This window comes from Hippichthys cyanospilos, chromosome 16 (assembly GCF_059441005.1).
Source record: "Hippichthys cyanospilos isolate Australia breed blue-spotted pipefish chromosome 16, RoL_Hcya_1.0, whole genome shotgun sequence".
Taxonomy (NCBI): domain Eukaryota; kingdom Metazoa; phylum Chordata; class Actinopteri; order Syngnathiformes; family Syngnathidae; genus Hippichthys; species Hippichthys cyanospilos.
The window spans coordinates 619,005-645,040 of NC_142384.1; the positions used below are offsets into that span (position 1 = coordinate 619,005).

Consider the following 26,036-nt stretch of genomic DNA (forward strand, 5'->3'; position numbering starts at 1 on the left):
CCTTTAAGAGACTGCAGCTCTCTCATCACTACCTAATTACGCTCAGCTGCTCTCGCTGTGGAGCAACTCCCGTGGCGCAAGTTAAAGGCTGAAAAGATGGCAAATACGCAACAGAACCATTGATTGTCACCGGTGAGTTGCTCTAAACCTGCTACTTATACCTCCGGACATTATGTGTGAGTTGATTGTCAAGATTAATCCAAACATACATTATTGTAGATTTTTTCAAACACCACACCCTGGGCAGCTGGTTACTTTCCACTACTCTGCAACTCATCGGTGAGTCCGAAAGTTCCCTACTAATGTGGCAACCAGTTAGTACAGCCAGGTTTTTCTCAAATTGTTACCTTAGAAATCAACCCACTCAATACCACTTTGGTACTGTGATTTTTACTTTTGAACTTGAAATTGGACCAAATTAAGTGCATTTTACTTTTGAATTTGAACCATTTGAAGTTGATGAAGCTTCATAATTTGTATGCATTATCGTATCTAGTTTGATATATGATTGTATTTGTATTCATAAATTCAAGTTACGTTCATATTATTAATATTTCTGTTTTATGTATTAAAGTTTTTGTAATTGAGGTTCATATTGACTTATTTTTGGTTTACATTATATAAATTTTGTGTTTATCACAGTGATTAACTGTCAATATAATTATTCATTGCATTGTTTGGCCTTGTTTTAGGTCAGGTTTTTTTTTTTTTCCACTCCACTGTGCATAGAACTTCCTTTGATGGCAGGCTACCCAATCACTGCTATAGGCGGTAGGATTTTCAATTTTGTTTTGAATTGATTGCCTTGTCTGCAGTATATTGAAAGTTTGCTATATATGGTTATATCTCTTAATAATAGGTAATCATTATAACATAACGTATAATTTTATTAATATATTATATATATATATATATATATATATATATATATATATATATATATATATATATATATATATATATATATATATATATATATATGATTATTGTATATGATAATTTAAGAATTAATAATGCATGAATGAAAAGCAGGGTTGTTTTACGTCTATTATTTGCACCACATGGCTCCATAGTCATTCCTGATCTGTGTTGCCGTATCCCACCATTTTGGCAGCGGTCAGATCCCTTCCTAGCTCAAACGAGCGTTATAACAGCAATGATTCATCACACTACAACATGTTGGTGGGCGAGTGCAAGACTTGAAGAATAAACATATTCTGCCACCCTGGCCAAGGTTGGCTGACTCAAGCCGCCACTCCAGTGAGTGCACGTTGCCCCTCTAGGGAGCTGCACTTCTTGTAGGACACAAGCCAGCATTTGTTGTGTTGTGCCTGCTTGTCCATGCCACGTTTTTCCTCGATAAAAGAACATTTAATTCGCGCTTATCTTGACTGCATGAACACTTGAATGTTCCTGTGGCAAGTCATCTGCAGTCACTGGATTAGCCTATTAGCTGTGGTGACGTTTTGTTTGAAATAGAACTTTCATTTTTTGCATTCATACTGATTGTATAAATGCCAATGTTCAACCCAATCAAGAGGTACTTATTTATTGTAACACAACCTTTAGGCTTACATGTGTGTTGTACCTGCACAAAGCCAAGCAGTCTTTTGTTGGACATCTCAAGGTGTTTTCTGTTGACCTCGGACTTCCGAAGCTTACTGTCGATGGCAGTCAGCCTCCTGCTCAGTTCCTGCACTTCTTCCTGGCAAAAAAACAAAACAAAAAACAAGTCATATTGATCCGGGAAGCGAAATCTGCCAGCTTGGAAGACATATTTTTGCTGTATATTTGGATTTGAGGATAAACATTTTAGGTTTAATTTTAAGGTATAGTATATTACATCTGGATCACCTTGACAATTTAGAAGACATACCTGTCAACCTCGGCCAATTACTTCCCTTATTAATGATTGCAATTCCCCTTATTAAGTGATAATAAACTTTACAAACACTACGCGGCACATATTTACTCACAGCAAGACAGACTATGTAAAATGAAAGCAAAGATCATTTGTGTAAACAAGTTTTTGTTTGTTATTTTTAGTACTTTCACATCCTTTTTACACAGAACGCAAAATGAGAACTGGGGACCTTTTGTTGACAATTTAATCCATCCAAATAATTCACGTTCGAGAGACTCTCATTCATTTTTGGCGTCGAGCTGATCCCTGAGTTCTTTTCTTCCTACTTGGCGGTCCTTCCAGATGACATGAACTGTGAGTATAGTCTTATCTTGTTGGCATGCTTGGTAAAGTAAAAGGGAGGTTGAAAGCCCTGCCCATGGCCCAAAAAACAAATAGGGAGGTTGAAAGCTCTGCCCGAGGCCCAAACAACAAAATAGAAAGCGGAGCAAGAGGCTTGCGCTACTGATAACTAGAATAAGAAAAGCTAGAAGTTCTAGAAGATTAAGACAAGAAAAGGTTTCAGTCCTGTGCATCTTAATAAGTGATACCTAAGATTAAGACAAGAAAAGGTTCCAGTCCTGTGCGTCTTAATAAGTAAAAGGGAGGTTGAAAGCCCTACCCGAGGCCCAAAGGACAAAATAGAAAGCGGAGCAAGAGGCTTGCGCTACCGATACCTAGAATAAGAAAACCTAGAAGTTCTAGAAGATTAAGACAAGAAAAGGTTTCAGTCCTGTGCATCTTAATAAGTGATACCTAGAATAAGAAAACCGAGAAGTTCTAGAAGATTAAGACAAGCAGAGGTTTCAGTCCTGTGCGTCTTAATAAGTGATACCTAGAATAAGAAAACCTAGAAGTTCTAGAAGATTAAGACAAGAAAAGGTTCCAGTCCTGTGCGTCTTAATGGCCTCATAATATTTTGGCATAACTGTTGTGGTATGATAGCAGGTTTGTGAGACGTGAAAAGTGATTGTGAGTATGTATGCAACAAGTCCACCAGACTGAAGCAACAGTGTCATTGTTGCCTGATTTAAGTAGGTTTCGGTGATAAGTTGACGTTTTTGGCATTTGTTTTGAGGATCTAAAACAAGTTTGGCCCATGATGAGTTAAAGGTTGCGCTCGAGAGATTTTCACACAGTTTGCTGGTGTGTGACTATTTGTGTCTTGCATGTTTGTATGTTAGATCTTTAGAAATAAAGAGTGATACTGGTTTAAATTGGGCAAAAAAAGCATTGTTAGATCGTGCTTTATCTAGTTTGCATGGTTAAAAGTCAAAAATACAAATTTTAGAAGGTGTCAAACGTGAGTTTTGTGGGCAGAAACTGGCCCATTCACAGGGTAATTCTCAGTACAAAGATGAAATATTGAAAGTAAAAATGGAAAAATATATTATGGGATTAGGAGACAAATTTTGATTTGGGACATTGAAAATGTTGAATTGATTGGCAATTATTTATCAGTGTTTAAAACATAAATAAAGTACAAAAGGCTTTTGTGTTATATGTGAGGCTATACAAGGGGTGGATAGCTAGAGGAGGTTGAGTCAATTGTAAATAATGTGTTTAAATAGCCTAATTATATGACTGTTGTGTTGTGTACGAGGGTTTTAGGAGTACAGACCCAAAGAAAAAAAATATAACAAAGAAATTGTGAATTTGATAAGACTACTCATTTAGTTAGAGAAAAAGTTAGATAAGGAAATAGTTGCAGCCATTAAATGGCCAGTAGAAGTAAAAGAAAAACAGCGAAGTAGTCGCCAAACAACAGCTACTTATGAGGATCGCAGATAATGGAACAAAGCAGGGGTGTGGAGAAGGGGGGGGGTAATCTGAGGCCTCTGCCTCCCTTTTTACCGCAACTGTGACTTATTTTGTAAATTATCCTCCACTTTTCGGAAACAGGGATGTGGCTGTTCTCTGCTATCCACACCTGTGTAAAATTTGAGATAACTATTTGGTTGTCGGAACATAAATTGAATAAATGAGTGATAGGAAGTTGTTTTTCATGAAACCAGTAGCAGATCCTGCATGTTAAGGTGAAGGAGGCAGAGAAGGCAGAATTATTCTTGTTTAAAGGCCCTGCTCAAAAGACAAACATATAAAAACGTAAGAAAGCTTGGCACCTTCCGAAACATAAATTAAAAAAAAATGTAGAGGAGTGGTGCCCTACTTTGAAATAATTGTTTGATAGATTAGAGTGATAGTATTGTATTTTATTTTACAGTAAAATAGATTCAACTGTGCAAAAATAGGATGAACCAGTTGATAGGCTAATGGTTTGATATAACATAGTTTGCAGGACATTCAAACATATACACATACTGTATTTTAAAACATATAGCGTTGATATATTGACATATTGGTAGATAATGGCTAAAAAGGCTGAACATATCGACAGCAAATAGAATTATACAACAAATGGTAGACATGATGTGAACCTTGTCACTCAAAAGTTCAGATAAGTGCACTATTTAGCTGAGAGTGGCGTAGTAAAATAAAAGTAAAAGTAAGTAAAAGAATGCAGAGAAGAAAACGGACATTCTGGTGTGATAAAAAAGAAGTAGGTTAGCAGTTGTTCTTGTTGTATCTAACTGGATAAAATGATTCAAACTAATTACAGTCATTAGATGCACAGGCAGTAGAAACTTACAGGCGATAACTTTAAAAATAGAGAAAGTTATATATTCTCATTTGATTCAGGTGCATGTAGAAGTATACTATTAAACAACAGTTAGAGATATTTACAGAAATATATAATAAATGAAAATAATCCACAATAGACATACCGTAATTTCCGGACTATAGAGCGCACCTGATTATAAGCCGCAACCCACTACATTTTAGAGGAAAACCGATTTTGTACATACACAAGCCGCACCTGCATACAAGCCGCATGTGCCCACATTAAAACATGTAAACAGATTTACAAAGAAAGACAGTACACAGAGAGAGTTTTCAAAGTTTTAATAATATAACTTAACAATAATAATATAACTTTCTTCCCAAACGGTGCCTGTGACAGGGCAGTAAAACGGTAGCAACATGGTAGCAACACGCTAGCAACGTGGTAGCAACACGCTAGCAGCATGGTAGCAACACGCTAGTAACACAGTATAACAGGTCTGGTAAAACAGGTCTGGTAAAAGAACATACTGGTAAAAATCACGGTAAGCCGTCTTCATTTTCCTCCTTTGAACTGAAGCCTGTGACAGGGCAGTAAAACGGTAGCAACATGGTAGCAACACGCTAGCAACAGGGTAGCAACACGCTAGCAGCATGGTAGCAACACGCTAGCAGCATGGTAGCAACACGCTAGTAACACAGTATAACAGGTCTGGTAAAAGAACATATTGGTAAAAATCAGGGTAAGCCGTCTTCATCTTCCTCCTTTGAATTTAAGCCATTGAAGTCATCTTCCTCAGTGTCGGAATGAAACAATGTCATATAGACGTAGTCACACACTCCCTCAGCCTCTCCTTCGTTGTCACTGTGCCCTCCTCTCCCAACACGCAGCAGACCGGCTTTTCGGAACCCGTTGGTGATGGTGATTTTTTTTACGCTCCCCCACGCTGTCAGGATCCACTTGTGAAAAAGTTGCCTTTCGCATGCGGCCAGTTTTAGTGAAAGATTTCTCGCCGCTGGTCATCCAATTCTCCCATTCAACACGGAGCGCCACTTTAAATGCACGATTCACACTAATGTCAAGCGGCTGCAAATACTTCGTTGTGCCCCCAGGAATCACAGCTGGAATGGAGTTTGTCCTGCGTCACATGCCTTTCTTTTTGCATTTTCCATGATGAGGGTATGTTCACGCTAATTTAATTTATGCACAAGACAGAAAGTTGCACTCTTCCTCGACGCATATATTCCACCGGTCTTAATCTTACCTTTTCTACTCGAGCACCCCTAGCGGCCGTTAGAAAAATTACATAAATTGGCCGCATCACTGAATAAGCCGCAGGGTTGAAAGTTTTGGGAAAAAGTAGCGACTTATAGTCCGGAATTTACGGTAATAACTGTCAGGAAAAAAATGGTAAATATACACAGTATGAGAAAACCCTAAACATGGCAGTTGGTTCAGTGAAGGTGAAATGAAAAAAAAAAAAAAAAAAAGAAGAAGATAATAATTGCATGTCACACTGGGAGACAAGGAGACAGACACCCGCTCCTGATGACTAATATGAGCATGAGGGAGTGAATCTATGACCAGAAACAATTCATTCAACAAGTAATGAATTTATGAAGAAGTAGAAGATGTATAAAGGCAATATTTTGCCACTTAAGAATCCTGACATTGGCCTAATGATATTTGGGCATTAGAATAAAAGGGAATATAGTCCATGCCAAGTCAAAAGCTAAACCCGTAATTGATCATTTACAAAGGTAAAAGCAACAAAAAAGCTAAATTATCGGCATGTACCAACAATAGAGTGACAGAAGGTTGTGGGTTTAATCACTGACCCTGGCAACTATGCCAAAGTGTCCTTTGATTTAGACACTGAACTCTAATTTGCTCCCAGTGGAACTGATGGTTCCCTGCGTGGCAGCAGCTTCCATTGGGGTATGAATGTGTGTGAATGGGTGAATGTGAGTCTTTGTAGACGCTTTGTACACCATACGGTGTGGAGGGCGCTATATAAATTCACTCTATTCACCATAAATCATTTGGATCCTGAAACAAAGATATTTTCTGCAGTGGATTTAAGAAATGCGTTCTTTTTAAGATCAGAACACCCACAAGATATACATGGACAATAATTTAGAAAATGACCTGTGTTGTGAAAAAGACACATTGGCTCTATTGGAACACCTTGTGAAAATGGGGAAATAAAGGAAGTTGAGCCAAATTACAAATTTTGTGACAGTGGTGGAGTATTTGAGTCATATGTTGACTATAAGAAGTCATCATGTACTCAGAGAAAAGAAACCATCTTGTCAGCCCCAAAATGACGCTGAGTCCCTCCAAATGGCCACTAACCTGACAGGATGGCGAGAAATAGAAATGTTCAGAAAAAATCCAGGCAGTGAATCTATCATGGGCGAACCTCAAAGATCTGCCTTGCCCCTGGTGGATTCATTTCAAGTTCATTTAAGGCAGGGGTGTCAAACTCAGTTTTATCGAGGGCCACGTTGCAGTTACAGTTTCTGTCACACTTCCAACTAGTTTTGAAATCAGAGAGAGGGTGAGGGCAAAAAGCACTTGCTTTTTCCCCCCAAACAATTTCAAAAGCTGGAGACGACTTACAAATGTGGTATATTGACCGGAACCTTGAATTGGAATGGGCATTTCGCGTGCCGCGTGAAATGATGTGGCGGGCCGGATCTGGCCCCCGGGCCTTGAGTTTGACACCTTTGATTTAAGACATGCACTAGAAAGGAAAGAACTTGTTTGGGGGAAAATAAAGTTGTAAATGTCACTTGTTGAAAATTCATATAAAACATTTTGACAAATAGAAATAGATATGGCAAACCCATCCTCCAGAAAGGTTTGTCACCTTTCAACAGGAGGGATGGTATAAGATAGAGGAACAACACTTCTTTGTGTTTTTTTTTTTATTTCTTTAGAGCTTTTTGTTGAGCATGCATGAGAGAAAATGAATATTGCTTACTACTCACTGATGTATTTTAAAATTTGTCAAATGTTTCCAGTTGAATACTCAGATATTATTGTGATAAAAGCATTGCGTAAACGTCATAAATGTATATGTATATATGTATGGCACATCGCAAAATATTTCAACTGGTAATGAAACAATTTATGATTGGTTGTAGCACCCACACAGTACAGTATGTTGGAAAGAATGAATGGCACTGTAAAGAAAGCACGACCAAGATAGAGAGGTCATGTTAGGTTGCCTTGATCTGGTCAAACTGCATGTGACCAAGAATAGTGAAAAGAACAGGACAATTTTGTCCATTTGAGATTTCATGTGGAAAACCGACTATATAATTTATTGTAAATTACCCAAACGTAAGAGATTTACATCTGTTGTTACATGATATACTCAGAGCCCCGCTCCTTCCTTGCTCACAAATGACAAAATGTGAGCTATGTGATATAGGTCACTTCGGTGGATCAGATATGCACACAGGACTCACTGTGTGCATGTCTGAAGTTGCTCACGGTGGTCCAAAGCCTGCTCAGTGAATGCTCAGATGCATTGAAAGTTAGAGAGAACATTGGCCTTCAGTCATGTTTTCTTTATTCTTCCATCCTCTCTCCTCATAGTCGACTCTACTCATTCTAATGCATTTTTATCTCACAAGCACACGTCAATTAAATGTGTTACCCAGGAACATACATTCACACAGAACAGAAAGCAAATAGTCTGTAATCAACCAACACAAAACTTCCAACATGCACACAAAATAAACTAAAACATAATAAAATACAAAGAAACGAATGCAAACTCCAAATCAATACCCAAATCTTGGGGTACTTTTGCCATACCTGGTTTTTCGTATTTAGTTTTTAGTTTTAGTTATTAGTTTAGCAACACTAGGCAAAGTAGCTCTAACATACTGCACATTACATTGCTATAGATAAGAATCTAGTTTTTAGTATTGTCTCATCTTGCGCACCTGCACTTTGTTATTGTACATGTAAATAGCAGAGGATAGTGAGAAACGCAATTTCGATTCCTTTGTATGTTAAGCAAATGTGAAGAAATTGACAGTAAACTTGACTTTGACTTTGAAACACATATGACTCATCACTGTACATGTAAAAAAAAAAGAAAAATCACAGCACTTATTTATCATGAAAAAACAAATGGTTCTATAAACTATGCAGTCCTAATAGACTATGGTGCTGTCTTTGATTAACCACCTGTAAATACAGCACATTTGTACTACTCAGTTTGGCCTGTTTTGCTGTTTGACTGTGACGATAAATTCTTAAATTATAAACTAATTGAATTTAAAACAGAAAAAAATCATGTACACAGTATACAACATATCAGTCTTGCCATGGTGTCCAAAAGCTATGCAAAATTAGGGAGAATTTGTACGCCCTAAGAGGCCAAGGTGTATTTATAAAAACAAAGACAAGAACCATCCATCCATCTTCTACCGCTGGGAGGCGTCCGGGGGGCATCCTAATCAGATGCCCGAACCACCTCAGCTGGCTCCTCTCAACGCGGAGGAGCAGCGGCTCGAGACTGAGCCCCTCCCGGATGACACACTCACCCTATCTCTAAGGGAGAGCCCGGACACCCTGCGAAGGAAACTCATTTCAGCTGTTTGTATCCGGGATCTTGTTCTCTCGGTCCAGACCCACACCTCGTGGCCATAGGTGAGGGCAGGAACGTAGATTGAGTTGTAAACGGAGAGCTTCGCCTTTCGGCTCAGCTCTTTCTTCACCATGACAGACCGGTGCAGAGCCCGCATGACAGCAGACAGCCCACCAATCCGTCTGTCGATCTCACGTTCCATCCTACCCTCACTCGTGAACAAGACACCGAGATACTTAAACTCCTCCACTTGGGGCAGGACCTCCTTCCTGACCCGGAGAGGGCATTCCACCCACATCCCAGCCGTTTCACACTCGGCTGCGAAGCGCTCCAGTGAAAGTTGGATTTCACGGCCTGAAGAAGCCAACAGCATCACATCCTCCGCAAAAAGCAAAGATGCAATGCTGAGGCTCCCAAACCGGACTCCCTCAACGCTTCGGCTGCGCCTCGAAATTCTGTCTATAGACTGAGGAAGACTTCATTTTTAATCCAATTGAATCGTTTTGAAGGGAAAATCGATTCTGAATCCAATCAGAGATCCTAAAATCGAATCAAATGGAATCGTGAGACGGTCAAATATTCAAACCCTTTTTGAAAAACACTGACCCATTGTATTGGGATGAGAACCAGAGAAATCAAATCTATTTATGAACTTACAAATTTTGATACAAATTACACCTTCCAAGCTCCATGACCATCCCATCTTATGTTTTAACTGGGAATTTTTTTCACCTTGCGCTCTCAAAAGTAGATGGTATGAATTGTACTCTTTCGGAAAATGAGTGGGATGTGTCTCTTCCCTCCAGTGCCGTTTGTGCTCATTGAAACATCCTTTGCCATAATTGCTCTGCATCAGCCTGTGAGACCTTCAGGTTTCTCACATTTACAGTCATTTAAGGCCTGAAATGGGAGGCCAAAATCAGATTCATACTTGAATAGGGTCAGCAGAGGATGTACTCTCCTACTGCCAAAGAAAAAGCAATTAAGGCAATTCCACATAGCAGCCAGTGAATCAGCTGTGCATCCATCATGCTCTGGTTTAGTGCTGTTATGAAGAAATACATTATCTGACTACAATGGACAGTTCAGAACGGGATGCCCTCCATAGGACTCGCATGCTGCAGTAACTAAGAAAGGTAGGCAAACTTCTCTTGGACCCAGAACCACATCTTGAGCCCCGTCTCGACCGATGGTTTCTACCCTGCACTAGTCTGCTCCCACCCACCACACCGCACTTCACCAGCCATGTCTGTTAACGGCGACGGTAGAAAGCATGTGATAATACATAATAACAATGGAGAGACTATTGAACCAGGAGCTTGGATTGTGGCTGCTTTGGAATATTGCATCAACCAGATTGACTTCAAAAACATCAAAGGAAGCTTGTGATTTTTGAGCTTTTTCATTTTTTTCTCGTGCTGCATATCCAAATCTGTCTTGCACCAATCAATGTCCTCCAAAGTATTTACATCACGTTTTGGTGTACTTTTTATGGAACCATAACACAGATGGTACTAGAAAAAGTGAGTATTGTACATGAAGAATATGATGGTGGAAACTGTGATTTTGTTTAGAGTAGGTTAGATAACAAAGTCGAGATTTTCGTTACCACGTTTTCTAGCTCCTCCCCTCGGATAGACACAAAAATGTTATTACCAAAACCAGCAAGGCAATCAAAACTTTTCCTTACTTACTATTACACAATTCTACAATTGATTTAGAATTTCAAGTGATAATATGCAAATCAAGGACTGAGAAGAACGCAAATTGTAAGGATTTTAATTTTACAATGGCTCAATGTGAAGTTGAGTATACCATCTTTGCAAGTGTTTTTCCTGATTGCATTATTATGTTGTGTCAGAATACAGAGTGCAACTGAAGATCTGAGAGTGTTGTAATATTTTGTTGACAGAATTTTCCTTCAAGTACGGACTCACTTTTGTAGCTTCTCCTCCTTGTGTTTGTCTCTTGCTTGCCAGCTGGTTCTTTAGGTCTTTAATCTCAGCCTCCAGCAGCTGGATCACCTCTTCGTAGTCCTGCTCCACACTGCTTGCATGACATTGCACCACCTCGGCCTCCGCTGCTTGTAGACGACTCTTCAGACGGGCATTCTCCTCCACAGTCAAGCACGCTTTCTGAAACGAGAACACAGACTTTCTTTGCTCATTTTCCCAACCGGAATTTTTTTCATTTTCCTGTTCTATATAAATGGTTCCCTACCTCAGAGGTCTTCTGCAGCTCATTCTCAAGAGTTTTCTTGCTATGCTCCATGTCTTTTAGGACGACCTGCCAAAATGAATACACTGTAACATGCATAATAAAATGAACTAATTGAACGACAGAAACTACATGTTCAGTAATGTAAATAATGTATATCTATAATGTTTAATCATTAAAATAAGTTATATTAGAAGTATTTATTATTTTTGTTTTATTCGAGCTCACAGGCTTGTGTTTACTTGCCTTTGGAATGGTTCATGTAATGGAACCTGTTCTGTTATGTTTGACTTGTCACACAAAAAATACATTGCAAGGGCTATAGTCCATTGTCAGGAGTCAGTTTAAATAAGGATTGGTGCTTAGTTGTTCTCCCCTCTGTGTCCCGCGATTGGCGGCCAATCAGTTAAAGGTGTCCCCCGTCTACTGCACAAAGTCAGTTGGGATAAACACCAGCAGGCCTGCGAACCTGGTGAGGATGAGCAGCTCTAGAAAATGGATGGATAGATGGATGGGTTTTCCAATAGACTAAACCTGGACTGACACATTCAGAACATACATGAAGATGCAAACTGAGTGACTAACAGTCATTAAATGAGCTTCTTCATAATTTATACAGTATTAAATATTAGTCTTATTTTGAGCTAAAAGGAAAGATATATAAAGATAGAATTTTAAATATTTTAAAACACAATTCATCAAATAAGCCACAAAATAACCAACATAATAACCGTTATTAAAATAACCGTTAACTACAGCCCTAAATTAAATTAAGCATTACCAATTTGGCCTAAACCTGCCTTTAAATTGCCATTTAGATATCATCTAGTGTTAGTCAGGACTGGAAATACTAGTTCAGTGATAAGGTGACGGCCCACAGAAGGAGTTGTGGTTTCATGAAACCAAACAGCCGCAAAGTTTTTTTGTAATGAAGATTTTTGTATGCTATATATCTTAGTGATGAAAAACTGAAATTTCAGAAACTGAATTTACTAGATATTGTACATGCAAGGTTTTTGTTTGTTTGTTTGTCAAGATTGGCCACTCATGCTCATAGTGGATTAACAGCAAATCCTTAACAATCTCTTCAACCATTCATGACATGTTGGGCAGTACATTTCCATTTCAGTCTGCAATAGTTTAGCAGACTGTAAATTGTTTTCTCAATTGTAAACGTAAACAAAACTATAAGAAATAAAAGTGAAGCATTGACTATAAATTATCTTTCATTAAAACAAACATTTAAAAATTAAAAATATATCAGTGCATGTGTAAAAGCGTATACATATAGACTGCCAAGCCAATGCCAAGGGAGCCAGGGCCACGTGTCATGGGTCAAACCTGGTGTGGACAAAAAAGATGCAAATCTGTTTCCTGACTAGTACTGAGATATCCTCTTAACTACTGCTGAAGGGGCACACCATTTCTTTTTGACATTTCTCCGTGCATGTGTAGTGACATTTCACCACATATGTGATCTGGTTCAGTGCAAAACAAAATGTGTATATATGTACGTGGTGAAATGTCACCACACACACACACACACATATATATATATATATATATATATATACACACACACAGTGGGCCCCCGGGTTACGAACTTAATCCGTTCAGCGGCTACGCTCGTAACTCGAACTGCTCATATGACGGGCAATCCTAACCTATGTTAATTAGTGAATGCGTGCAACGCATGCAAAAACCTTAGGTAATAACATCACGACTTTATACACATTAAAAATGAGTAACATAATCTACTGTACAGTTAAATAACATATACAAAGGAAAAATGACATTTACCTTTGGAGCGCCGTGACTTGAGCTGGGTGGAGGCGGAGGGGAGCAGAGACCAACCCGCAAAATTAACACAGTTACGCTGATATGCTATTGCTCTTACAATGTCACAGTCACTGTTTCAGTCATGGTGTCAGTCACGGAGATGCTAAAACATATCACCAGCGATTTCCTTCTCTTTAATCCATAATAGAAGAAGCCTCTCCATTTTGTTGTCGAGCGAGGTCCATCCCCCGGCAAGGAAAGTCTTGCCCTTAGAAGATTGCCGAGCGGTTCCGTCCATAGTCACGAGCAAGGTTAATTATGCGTGTGCCTCCCTCTTTTTTTTTTATTATCTCCTGCTTCATTTCTATTGTCATCATCCTCTTACTTCTTCCTTTACCGCTACTAGCAATTTTAGAAGCTATGTCTAACAGATAAAGGCGTTCGGCCAATAGCATATCGGCATTTCTGTGATTGACGTGACACCGGCCAATAGCATCTCCGTGAGTGAGACCGGGTGACCTTAATCGACCAATAGCATATTGGCATCTCCGTGACTGACTCCGTGACTGACACCGTGACTGAGACAATGACTGTGACATTGTAAGAGCAATAGCGTTCATGTACTTTGACTTTGTTGACGCAGCTAAGCGAAAATATATTTGCATACTCAATGGCCGGCTTGTCGGATTGTTCGTAAGACGAAAGGTTTGCTCGTAAGTGGGGGACAAAAATCTCCGTGGCCCACGCTCGTGATTCGAAATGTTCGTAAAACAGGGTGTTCGTAAACCAGGGGCCGACTGTGTATATATATATATATATATATATATATATATATATATATATATATATATATATATATATATATATATATATCCGGGATACGACTTGTAAGGCTTTGTGCGACGTCAGCAGCTCCATCAGCTCCTCCAAAGTGTTCAGCTCAATTTGGACTTTTGGGCTCCATTTTTGGAAATGACAGTGCACTGAACCAGCCAAACAGTGTTTATGGAATTATATATATATATATGTATATATATATATATATATATATATATATATATATATATATATATATATATATACATATATGTATATATATATATATATATATATATATATATATATATATATATATATATATATATATATATATATATACAGTCGGCCCCCGGTTTACGAACACCCTCTTTTACGAACATTTCGACTTACGAGCGTGGTCCGCGGAGTTTTTTGTCCCCTACTTAGGCACAGACCATTAGCCTTACGAATAATCTGACATGCCGGCTATTGTATTTGTTCATATATTTTCGCTTTGCCACGTCATTAACATCACTAGTTAAAGCTTGTCACGGCAACGTGGAACGATATTGCTCTTACAATGTCACAGGCACTGTCTCAGTCACGGTGTCAGTCACGGTCTCACTCACGGAGATGCTATTGGCCGGCGTCACGTCAATCACAGAAATGCCGATATGCTATTGGCCGAACGCCTTTATCTAGCTTGATGGCACAGCTGGTCGGGACGGAAGGAAGGAGAGAAAATGAGTCAAAAACGGAAGGAAGGAATGTTGTGAAGACTTTGCAAACTTTATCTGTTAGACACGGCTTCTAAAATTGCTAGTGGCGGTAAAGGAAGAAGTAAGAGGATGATGACAATAGAAACCAAGCAGGAGATAATTAAAAAAAAATACGAAGGAGGCGCACGCATTGCTCGTGAGTATGGCCGTAATTGCTCGGCAATCTTCTAAGGGCAAGACTTTCCTTGCCGGGGGACGGACCTCGATCGACAACAAAATTGAGAGGCTTCTTCTATTATGGATTAAAGCGAAGGAAATTGCCGGTGATATGTTCTAGTTTTGAGAAAAGTTCCCGTTTAAAAAAATAAATCAATACATTCTGCGGGTTGGTCTCTGCTCCCCTCCGCCTCCACCCAGCTCAAGTCACGTCGCCCCAAAGGTAAATGTCATTTTTCCTTTGTATATTTATGTTATTTAATTTAATTGTACAGTAGGTTATGTTCCTCATTTTTAATATGTGTATAAAGTCGTGATGTTTTTACCTAAGGTTTTTGCACGCGTTGCACACATTCACGAATTAACATAGGTTTGGATTGCCCGTCATACGAGCAGTTCGAGTTACGAGCGTAGCCGCTGAACGGAATTAAGTTCGTAACACGGGGGCCCACTGTATATCTATCTATCTATCTATCTATCTATCTATCTATCTATCTATCTATCTATCTATCTATCTATCTATCTATCTATATATATATATATATATATATATATATATATATATATAAAAGGTCCCAAGTTTGGCAGTGTGTGCATTCACCTTGAGCTGCTTCATCTGGGTTTGCAGTTCTTTCACCTCTGTCTGAAACTGCTCCGTCTCCTCACTGCCGTAGCTGCACTCGGATTCGTATGTCTGTGGACATGAACAGTAATGTTAACTATTGATGACTAAAATACAAATCTCCTTGAAATATGAGATGATTGCTTACAGGGGAGTGGAAGGCTGACTTGTCCATCAGACTGGCTGCTTCATGATAGGAGAACATGAAAGGACCTGGCCCAAAACTGAGCTCCTTCAAGTTGTCCTGGAAAATGGTTCGTGTGGCCTCAACAAAGTCTGACAAAGTTTAGAGAGGTATAAGAGAGGTAAAGACTGAAGTAGGGTTTCTTTTTTTTTTAAGAAACTCAAAAGGCTTTGGAAAGGCAACTTCTATCTGAAATAATGTTATCAAAAGTATCATTACTCACACACCATATCCCAATCTAATATGTCATGGTATTGATACTGCAGTGTGTATGCACACAACATTCATTACGGGCACACTGCAAGCGGTGGCAGACAGTAACATATGCAACTGCAAGCGGGGTCGCAGTGAGAGAGCGGTGGCAGTCAGTATCCGGCGAGCTGTTTGCCGGACACTGACTGCCAAGAAGTCAAGAAAGTGTGGATGGGCAATGATAGGAGCAAAGCTCAAAGAAGGGCTTTAAAGAGTGTTGACAAACTCTGTGAGGCGGAAACGGAAGACGTGGGCGATGTCAATTCTGAGCTAACTGTTTGTGTTGACCATTCAGAGGAATTTGATATGCAAGTCAAGTGATGAAGCAAGTGATCTTTTGAAGCTATAGAAGAGGGAGAAGCTTTAGTGTCTGAAGATATATCGGATCTTGGAGACCGGTGTCACGACGAAAGTGATCTGCACAGCTCACAGGCAAATTGGGCAGTTTCTTTTGGCATTTCTTTAATAGCTCTGTCAGCACTTCTGAGCATCCTCATAATAGACCATCCTATCCTGTCTAAAGACGGGCAAACGTTGCGGAAAACAAAAAACGTTGCAAAATTATTTGTGCAGCGGGTGGTGTCTTCCATTATCGTGGCATTTTGAATTCCTTTCAGAAAATCTTTGATAAAGTGTGACAGACGGACATGCATATAAACTGCTGGTTGATGGTCTATACCTCTGGAAAAGTACTAGTGCACAGGTTTGGCCAATTCTTTGTATGTTACAAGGATACACGAATAAACCAAAGTTGATTGGACTGTAGTGTGGCTCTAGAAAGCCAAATTCATTGGCTGAATACCTTCATGATTTGGTAAATGAACTTAAAACACTGAAAAGTGGGTTCCTGTTCAAGAAGAAGACCTTTTTTGTTAATGTTTTTTCAGTTGTGTGTGACACTCCAGCCAGAGCTTTCATAAGAGCTGTGAAGTCACACAATGCTTACCATGGCTGTGACAAGTGTGACCAAACAGGTGTCCATAAATGTAAGCGAATGACATTTCCTTATGTCAATGCGAAACGCAAATCTTGATGACAGTTTTAGACAGGCGTTGGATGAAGAACATCATGTCAATCACTCACCCCTTGCACGTGTAGGCATAGATATGGTTGCCTTCTTCCCATATGATTATATGCATATGGTTTGTCTGGGTGTTATGAAGCGTCTTTTAGATTTGTGGATCAGCAGCACTGGCCCGCTGAGCTGGCGCATTGCATCAAGTCTCACTTCCATGATTTCAGATAGACTTCTTGCACTGAGAAGTCACATCCCCAGTGAGTTCGCTCGAAGGCCACGGACACTAGCTGAACGATGTAGGTGGAAAGAATTTCATCAGTTCTTATTATACACTGGTCTGGTTGTGCTAAGGGATGTGCTAAAGCCTCAAATCTATGAGCACCAGCATTGAGGTTCATGCAGCAAAGTGCACTAACAGTGAGATGCACTCTCAGAGGTGTGCCAGCATTGAGCTGCGCACTCCTAGACACACAAAAAGTGAGGTGCACACTCCAAGACGCGCCAGCAGCGAGCTGCGCACCCCGGGGTGCACAGGCTATGAGCTGTGCACTCCAAGGCGCAGAAGTAGTGAGCTGCGCACTCCAAGGCGCACAACCAGTGAGCTGCACACTCCGAGGCACACAAGTGTGAAGGGAATCATATATTAGGTTGTTATCATTATGTTCTTAGTTCATTGTTACCCATTTATGCAATCCTAGTTCATCTTGACCCTGTCCTTAGATAGAACTGTTGACGCACGAAAGTGTGAGCCGGGACCTTGGCCCAGCTGCCGGTGGCGCCCGGCTGGCTCTTTTGTTGTGTCTTGTAATCTGCTATGCTTCTATTCAATAAAAGCCGGGGGGAACGGCTGGGCAAGGGGAAAACTGGCGTTGGAAGACCCACGAGTTACATTTGCTCAAGCCTTTTTTCCCTACGCCGGCGTAGAAAAGTCAATCTTGGCTGGTCTGAGTTACTCTTTTTGCTGTTTAAGCAGCTAGGCTTGTCCTAGTCTTCTTTTCTGAGATTTCTCTGACATTCTAACTTGGTCCGTTCGAGCCGGATGGTTAAGAAGCCTTCTCTTCGGTGGACGATCGACGACAGCTGAACCAATCGGTATACCGTCGGAATCCGTTGGATTCTGGAAGCCCTCCTTTCCACGAGGCCAGACGTCGGACACCGCTCACCGGAGGAACGCAAACACCATCCAACGAACCAGAGTGACTCGACCAGCGGAGAGATTGCAAGAACAAAAGGTCAGTCTGACGAGTCTGAATTGTCCACCGGATGTTAAACGTGCGGTCCATCGGACCTTAAACGGGCGGTCCATCGGACCTTAAACGGGCGGTCCATCGGACCTTAAACGTGCGGTCCATCGGACCTTAAACGAGTGGTCCATCGGACCTTAAACGAGTGGTCCATCGGACCTTAAACGTGCGGTCCATCGGACCTTAAACGAGTGGTCCATCGGACCTTAAACGAGTGGTCCATCGGACCTTAAACGTGTGGTCCATCGGACCTTAAACGTGCGGTCCATCGGACCTTAAACGTGCGGTCCATCGGACCTTAAACGTGTGGTCCATCGGACCTTAAAAGTGCGGTCCATCGGACCTTAAACGTGCGGTCCATCGGACCTTAAACGAGCGGTCCATCGGACCTTAAACGGGCGGTCCATCGGACCTTAAACGTGCGGTCCATCGGACCTTAAACGACCGTCTTGACGGGTTCAGTCTGACGAGACTGGCTGGTCCATTGGACCTTAAACGTATAGTCAATTGGACTTTAAACAAACGGCCTGACTTAAAAAAGAGAAAGTTTAACATCCGGTGCACAGTTGCTGATCATTTTTGTGATGTATGAGTGTGGAATGAATGTGGAGTGGCTGTCCTGAGTGACGGGAAATCTAAAACTGGTGAAACGGTCGTGAGTACAAACACCTGGGGATATCCGCCTTTCGAGGTAGAAGCTCGGTATCCGACACGACACCAGGCACGTAGCATTTCTCCCGTGACGAAGGAAACATAGTTAATCATGAGTAAAAAAAATAAGTCCTCCGAGGCCGCAACTCGGCCCAAGGAGGCAAAATGGGAAAAGGAATGTTGTTGTTTTGTGGATGAATCGAAGGAAAAAGTACGTCGGGCAGAGATAGATAGCAGAGAAAGTACTAAGTATGTGGAAAAATGGAAAATCCAATACGGTTTTTCAGGAGACGTGGATGATTGTGGTGGATTGGAGAAAGTGTTGCGGAAGTTGTCATTGAAGGACAGGGAAAGGATTGAAAACAGTGATGGTTAACAGTGGTTTAAATGCAAGGCTTTAGTTGATAGAGCCAAACCGAAACGACCATGGAAGGTGGCTGAGAAGAAAAGGAAAGCAGATGATGATTTGACCGAAGCCACTAACCTGTCGGCAACTAACACAGCCAGACAGTAAACCCAAATTAACGGTGGAAAACAGACACCAACAATTCGTACCTGAGTTTACCACCATATTCTTAAACCCAGACACCTGAGGTTTTCAGAGGCGGAGTTGACAACCAGGCAAGACCGTGGCCACGGCAGTAAGACCCTTTTCGGGACTGGGTCTCAGCTCCACATCTGAGTACTGAGGGTTGACATGAAGCCAAAGGAGTGATGCCATTTGAAATGGTGTGTGCAAAAAGTGTGTCTTGTACGTGCTTAACAAAGTCCACATATACGTTGTAAACTGCATGTTGTGTGATGTGGATCTGCGTGTGTATCTGTCAGTTTGCTGGTGTGTAACTATTGGTGTGTTACATGTTTGTATGTTAGATTGTTAGAAATAAACAATGATATTTGTTGAAATTTGGCTAAAATACATTGTTAGATCGGGCTTGATCTAGTCTGCATGGTTAAAAGTCAAAATGACAAATTTGAGATGGTTTCAAACCTGAGGTTTGTGGGCAGAAACTGGTCCATTCACAGGGTTAATTCTCAGCACACAGGTGAAATGAGAAAAATGGAAAAATATATTATGGGATCAGTTGAGACTAAATTAAGAATTAGGATGTTTCCAAATGCTAGATTAACTGGCAATGAATAATTAGTGGTTGAAACACAAATAAAATACACAAAGTTGTTGTGTTATATGTGAGGCTATGCCAGGGGTGGATAGCCAGATGACGTTGAATTATAAATGTTGTGTTTTCATAGCTTAATAACATGTAGGCATGTTGTCGTATGATAGCCAGTTTGGGAGACTGTGGTATGAAAATGAGAAGTGATTGTGAGTTTAAGTTTGTGAAGCTTGCTCTGTTGAAATTTTCACACAGTTTGCTGCATGTGTTGCTGTTATTGTTGTTGTCATAGTTGTGAGAATTGTCGTTTTTGCTAAAGTTGATTTTGTTGTTGTTGCTGTTGTTGTTCTTCAAAGTGGAAAATATTTGTAATTGGCAAATTGATAGAGACCACTGAATTTGTTAGAACAAAGCTGAAGAAAAATTTCAAATAGCAAAATCGATAAAAGAGAAAAAGTTGAATCTGGAAATAGCAGCAGCCACTAAATGACCTGTAGAAAAAATAAAACAGCCAAGTAGACACCAAACAAAGCTGCTTGCGAGAATTGCAGATAACAGGACAAACAGAGGCGCGGAGAGCAGGGGTGGCAATCAGAGGCCTCTGCCTCCCTTTTTGACCGTGACTGCGACCTTTTTTTCGTAATTTATCCTCCACTTTCTGAAAACAGGAATGCGACCCTTCTCTACCAACCACACCTGTATAGAAAATTGCATAGACACGTGATAGGGAGTTGTATTTCATGATCCAAGTAGCAAACCCTGCATGTTAAGACAAAAGGAGGCAGAAAGGACAGAATTATTTTTGTATACTGGCCCTGCAAAATACAAGTACGCAAAAGCGGAAGAAAGCCTGGCACCTTACAAAATATGAATTTAAAAGGTAGAAGATTGATGCCTTATATGTAATAATTGTTTGAAGAGATTAGCATGATAGGATCAGGTCTTACAGTAAAATAGATTCAACTGTGCAAAAGGAGGATGAACCAGTCGATATGTTAATTGTTTGATATAGTATAGTTTGCAAGAGTTTTCTAAAAACAAATCGCATTATGGTAGATAATGGATAAACAGGCTGAACATATTGACAGCAGCTGAGAAAATGCAAGGCTAAATGGAACTATACGACAAACAAAAATGTAGATGTGAGTGACCTCCAACACTCAGAGATTAGATAAATCGACTATTCAGCTGAGAGTGGAGTAGAAGAAGAAAAGTAGAAGAATGTAGGGGAGAAAACAGACATTCTGGTGTGATGGAGAAGTGGAAGTGTGTTGTGTTGGAAACAGGAATTGTGGTAGCGGAAAAGAAGGATGTAAGAGAGAGTTGACAGACAAAATTGAATGCATAAGGATGTTGGCGTTGTGGCAAGAAAGATTTTGGGCAAGTGGAAACAAATGGAAGAAGGTTGGCAGAACTAATGAGATAAGGATGGCAGAATTGTTACTGACAGACAAAAGGAGGCCATTGCGAAAGCCCAAAAACTCAGACTAAAAGACAAATGATGTCTTTTTTGAGGCTGATGAGTTATTGTAGCATATGGATTCCAAAATTTGTTTTGAATTGACTAGGCCACTGCTTGATATCAGTTATGAAAAAAGCTGACGAGGCAGTTGACAGTGTGAAATTGGAATTGGTTTAATTCATCCGTATTGACACTACCGGATTACAGCAAACCATTTGAGCAAAGAGTGACCGCTAAACAGGGATTCATGACTTCAGTTTTGTTGCAGAAGCATGACGGGAAACTGAGGCCAGTCAAATTTTACTCTGAGGAATTGGATGCAGTTGCTGGGCCGACCCCTGAAGGCGTTCAGGTGGTGCTGGCTGCAGCATTGGCTGGGGAGGCTTCAGTGGAGGTTGTGTTGTTTCACTCCCTCACGTTGAGGGTTCCCTATGTATTTGTTTTGTTGCTGGAAACCCCCCACCCCAAAAAATGACACTCTTATCGCCTGCATGACATTTATATTGCACCGCGGTTCTTGTATCACAGGGACACATTATAATTGTTAGATGTGGAGCATCAAACCCAGCGACACCTTTGCCCACGCCTGTAGACGGCACCCCACACGACTGTGGAAGCCACGCCCAAATTCCCACCGAACCAAGACCTGACCTGAATGACACCCCTCTCCCGACTGGAGAAGTTGTTTTTTTTTGACGGTTCAGCTAGCAAAGGGGAAGACGGCCGCAAAAGGGTGGGATATGTAGTAAATTTTGTTTTAAGGAACATTAAAATCGACATGTTCATTGCAAGCAGATGAATTGGCCGCGCTAATCAAAGCGTGTGAAATTTTTGAAAGCAAAGATGTTACAATATGGACAGACAGCGAGTATGGCATGTGTTTTATCAACTTTGGGCTAACCGCGGCTTCCAAACCACAACAAGAAAAGAAATGACCAAATTATAGCAGGAAACCGATTAGGCAAACGAAGCAGCCAAAGAAACAGTCATAGGTGTGCCCACAGTTGCCAAAGCACAAGACAACCGCTTGATATCAAGGAAAACATCAGCTCCTAAACTGTAGCAGAAAAAATGGCTAAATAAAGGAGCATAACAAGATGTTGAAGAAAAAAGTAGATTGGCGGTTAGAAAACCATGGTTACTAAAATTCTGATTTGAATGAGCAGCAAAGTTGACACATGAGCTTTGCCATGTGTCAACAGGGGGGAATATGCATGATCAGTTGCATATGGGTTCACTTTTTATACTCAAAATGTTTGTGTTTTTTGTAAATGTTGTGATATCTGTTTTTGCAATAATGCGCAAGTTTATTTGTGACCACATAGAGGCAAATTTCCAGATTTCATATGATATATATGGATGACATTGAATCAAATAAGGCATTAGGAAAGCAATATTGTTTCGTCATATTAGATGCATTCTTAAAGTGGGTTGATTTCTTCCCAACAGCGCATTGTGATGCAAAAACAGTTGTCAAAGCATTGTGTGATCGAATCATACTGACATTTGGCAGTCTGAGAGTAATTAGAAGTGACAATTGATTGCATTTTGTGAAAAAAGCTGTTACTAAAGTTGGAGAACTGTTGAATATCAGAAGGGCTTGTTGAAAGAACAAATGGGACAGTCAAGGCCATACGCATAAAAACAATGCAAGTGATAAAGAGACAGCGACCAGATTGCATTCTTATTGTGGCCACAGAAATGAGATTTGTTCCGCTGAAGGAAAAACTTTATCACCATTTGAAATAGTATATGGAGGACCATACGGACTAGCAGACTTAACCCATGACCAGCCACCTAGAGGATGTTCTTTTCCAGTTCACATGAAAAGACTGTTTGGCACAAGGGAGATGCATAAGCACAATGACTGGCCAGTGTGTTCTATCCCACAGAAAACCCGGGTCCAGATCGGAGACCAGGTGTTCCTCAAGGTGCTGACGACCTCGTTGGGACAGTGAACGCTGGGATGGCCCGTTCCAGATGATTGCAGCGACACCAACTGCAGTGAAAGTTGAAGGACGCGACGGGTGGATCCACCAGTCGCAGTGCAAGATCCTTCGACCCCCTGTTGATGGGCCTAGCGACGCCAGTCCCTCGAAGTGAGGATCAGCACCCCCAAGTGCACGGACGGTGCACCAACGAAAGACCACAGTGGAAGAAAGGGTTTTTGTGGTAAACACACCCCTCTCAGGAGAATGGCCTGTCCGCCAGCACTCTTCCGAGCAGCATGCGGCTTGATGCTGGGCGGCGCCCTTGTGTCCGGACGACCAACCATGCCTACCTCAGACAGACAGCGTTTGCCCACCAGCGTCATGGGCAACCTCCAGCTCCAGACGGACATCACAGGAACAGCGATAAAACGCTACGTTTGTTTCAGTGTTGAGAACTCCACCCATTGGTCCAAATGCAACACTGACAAACCACCAGTCCCAATCACCAGACAAACTTCCGTCTATTTTTGATGCGATTGGCATGCCTTGGAGCATTCCTGACAAAGACAAATTGATTGACAAAGCAAATGCAGCGGGTTCGCATTTGCCATATTTGGTGCTCTATTTCCAGTGACTGTGTACAAACACACCGATTTTTTTCAATGATGTCTATCATAAAGTATACTCGTCGACTGATATCGCGGACGCACCTTCTACGCACACAGCTTCACAACTACATGCTACTTCACTTATGACTATTCAAAACAGACAGGCACTCGACATGACTGGCAGAAAAGGGTGGCCTGTGCAAGCTTTTGCCATCAGGTGAATGTTGCGCATTTATTCCTTTACACACTTTGTCTAATGGCTCGTTGTCTGAGACACTGACACTGCTCAGGGAGTGCAGACTGAGGACTCTAAGTACAGTATAGAGGGAGTTGAAGCTCAACCCCTTCCTGCATTGGTTGCAGGACTTCTTTGGCAATTGGAAGGGCGTGGCTGTAGCCATTGCTTCTGTCATCATCTGCATTCTCTTGCTGTCATGTTTCTGCATAACCTGCGGTGTGCCCTGTGTAAGATCTGTGCCACCAAAATCATGGATGCTGTTGGGGTTAGCAGCGCAAGTGACCGTGACCATGACTGACTATCAACCTGTTGACTCTGACCCCGACTCTGACGACGATTCAACAACTGTCAGAACCATTCAAGATGCACCCACGGAAAAGATTTTAGACATAGGATGTTGATATGGTTTGTGATGTGTATATACATGTATTGGACCAAAAGGAGCTTTAGCTTTTGCTTTTTCTTTTTTCCTTGTAACAAGCTCTTGCTTGGGAAGGGTTTCTACCTTTTTCCCACTGGGTTTTTGGGTAGTTTTCTTCCCACTCAAGCAATAGCTTTTGACATCGTTTGATGTGTTTTCATAATGATAATCAGGGGGGATATGTGAAGGGAATCATATATTAGGTTGTTATCATTATGTTCTTAGTTCATTGTTACCCATTTATGCAATCCTAGTTCATCTTGACCCTGTCCTTAGATAGAACTGTTGACGCACGAAAGTGTGAGCCGGGACCTTGGCCCAGCTGCCGGTGGCGCCCGGCTGGCTCTTTTGTTGTGTCTTGTAATCTGCTATGCTTCTATTCAATAAAAGCCGGGGGGAACGGCTGGGCAAGGGGAAAACTGGCGTTGGAAGACCCACGAGTTACATTTGCTCAAGCCTTTTTTCCCTACGCCGGCGTAGAAAAGTCAATCTTGGCTGGTCTGAGTTACTCTTTTTGCTGTTTAAGCAGCTAGGCTTGTCCTAGTCTTCTTTTCTGAGATTTCTCTGACAACAAGCAGTGAGCTGTGCACTCCAAGGCGCACAAGCAGTGCACAAGCAGTGAGCTGCGCATTCCAAGGCACACAAGCAGTGAGCTCGCACTCCGAGGCGCTCCAGCAGTGAGTTGCACTCTTTGAGATGCACTGCAAGTGAGCAGGCGAACCGCATGCATACTTGTGTGTCATCTCAAATTTTGTTTAGGATCTTAACACTTGAAGGGCCAGCATTTGGCACTACTACCTATAAAGACCACCGGGTGCCAATTGGGACCAAGGAGTTTAGCTAACACTCTAAATCACCTGTGAACGTCTAACTGTGTTATGTAAATTAACAAAAGAGAAGTTGCACACTCACTTTATCTTGTTGGGGGAGCAGCAGACATGCAAATTGTGGTCATTATGTGGGGGTGGAAGAGCTTGCACAGACCCATCTTTTGAAAACTTCATTCAAGATCAGAAAGGCTGACGTTGCACACAATTTTATCTTTCTGAGAGAGCAACATACAAGTTTTTCCTCAGGTGGTGAGATTTATTGATAAAATTGGCCCAAAAATAATCATAAATATGTATACAGTATATGCGTCATCATGGTGCAGTCAGTTTTTGTCATTCAGTCGTTCACATTCCAGTCGACCAGGGTTGTGCGATGTGATGCAGTTGGTGACAAATGACCCCCACACATCAGAATTTGCAGCAATCATATCAGTTTTTGCTCGTTCACTGTGGGTGGACATGTCATCAAATCAAGGATGTTGCATGATAGCTTTGAGCAAGTTCGGGACATTATTCAAATGATCTGTGGGTTTCCCAGGTTTCCTGACACAACAGTCATTTAGGGATTGTACCCTGGTGACTCGGCGCAAGAG

The 26,036-nt window shown here is 41.1% G+C and overlaps 1 protein-coding gene and 2 long non-coding RNA genes across 7 annotated transcripts in view; 2 read left to right on the top strand and 1 right to left on the bottom strand.

Annotated features, from left to right (window-relative positions):
- Positions 1-26,036, bottom strand: part of LOC148410104 (syntaxin-binding protein 4) — a 152,446-nt gene that overhangs the window by 5,119 nt on the left and 121,291 nt on the right. For 4 of the 5 annotated variants that reach the window (XR_015868144.1, XM_088436542.1, XM_088436539.1 and 1 more), the window contains 5 exons: positions 15,635-15,762; positions 15,466-15,558; positions 11,356-11,421; positions 11,073-11,270; positions 1,589-1,705 (listed from right to left, as the gene is read on the bottom strand). Coding sequence is in view for 4 of the 5 variants with exons in the window: in XM_088436542.1 (XP_088292668.1) it covers positions 1,589-1,705; positions 11,073-11,270; positions 11,356-11,421; positions 15,466-15,558; positions 15,635-15,762 (602 nt within the window). In the remaining variant the exon portion in view is untranslated. Of the gene's footprint in view, positions 1-1,588; positions 1,706-6,033; positions 9,120-11,072; positions 11,271-11,355; positions 11,422-15,465; positions 15,559-15,634; positions 15,763-26,036 lie in introns of those variants that run through there. The other variant, XM_088436540.1, reaches the window with a different exon arrangement.
- LOC148410105 (uncharacterized) lies at positions 40-12,145 on the top strand. The gene is made up of 3 exons (XR_015868146.1): positions 40-132; positions 220-279; positions 11,115-12,145. It is a non-coding gene; the product is annotated as an uncharacterized LOC148410105 (long non-coding RNA).
- LOC148410106 (uncharacterized) lies at positions 15,358-25,102 on the top strand. The gene is made up of 2 exons (XR_015868145.1): positions 15,358-18,172; positions 23,308-25,102. It is a non-coding gene; the product is annotated as an uncharacterized LOC148410106 (long non-coding RNA).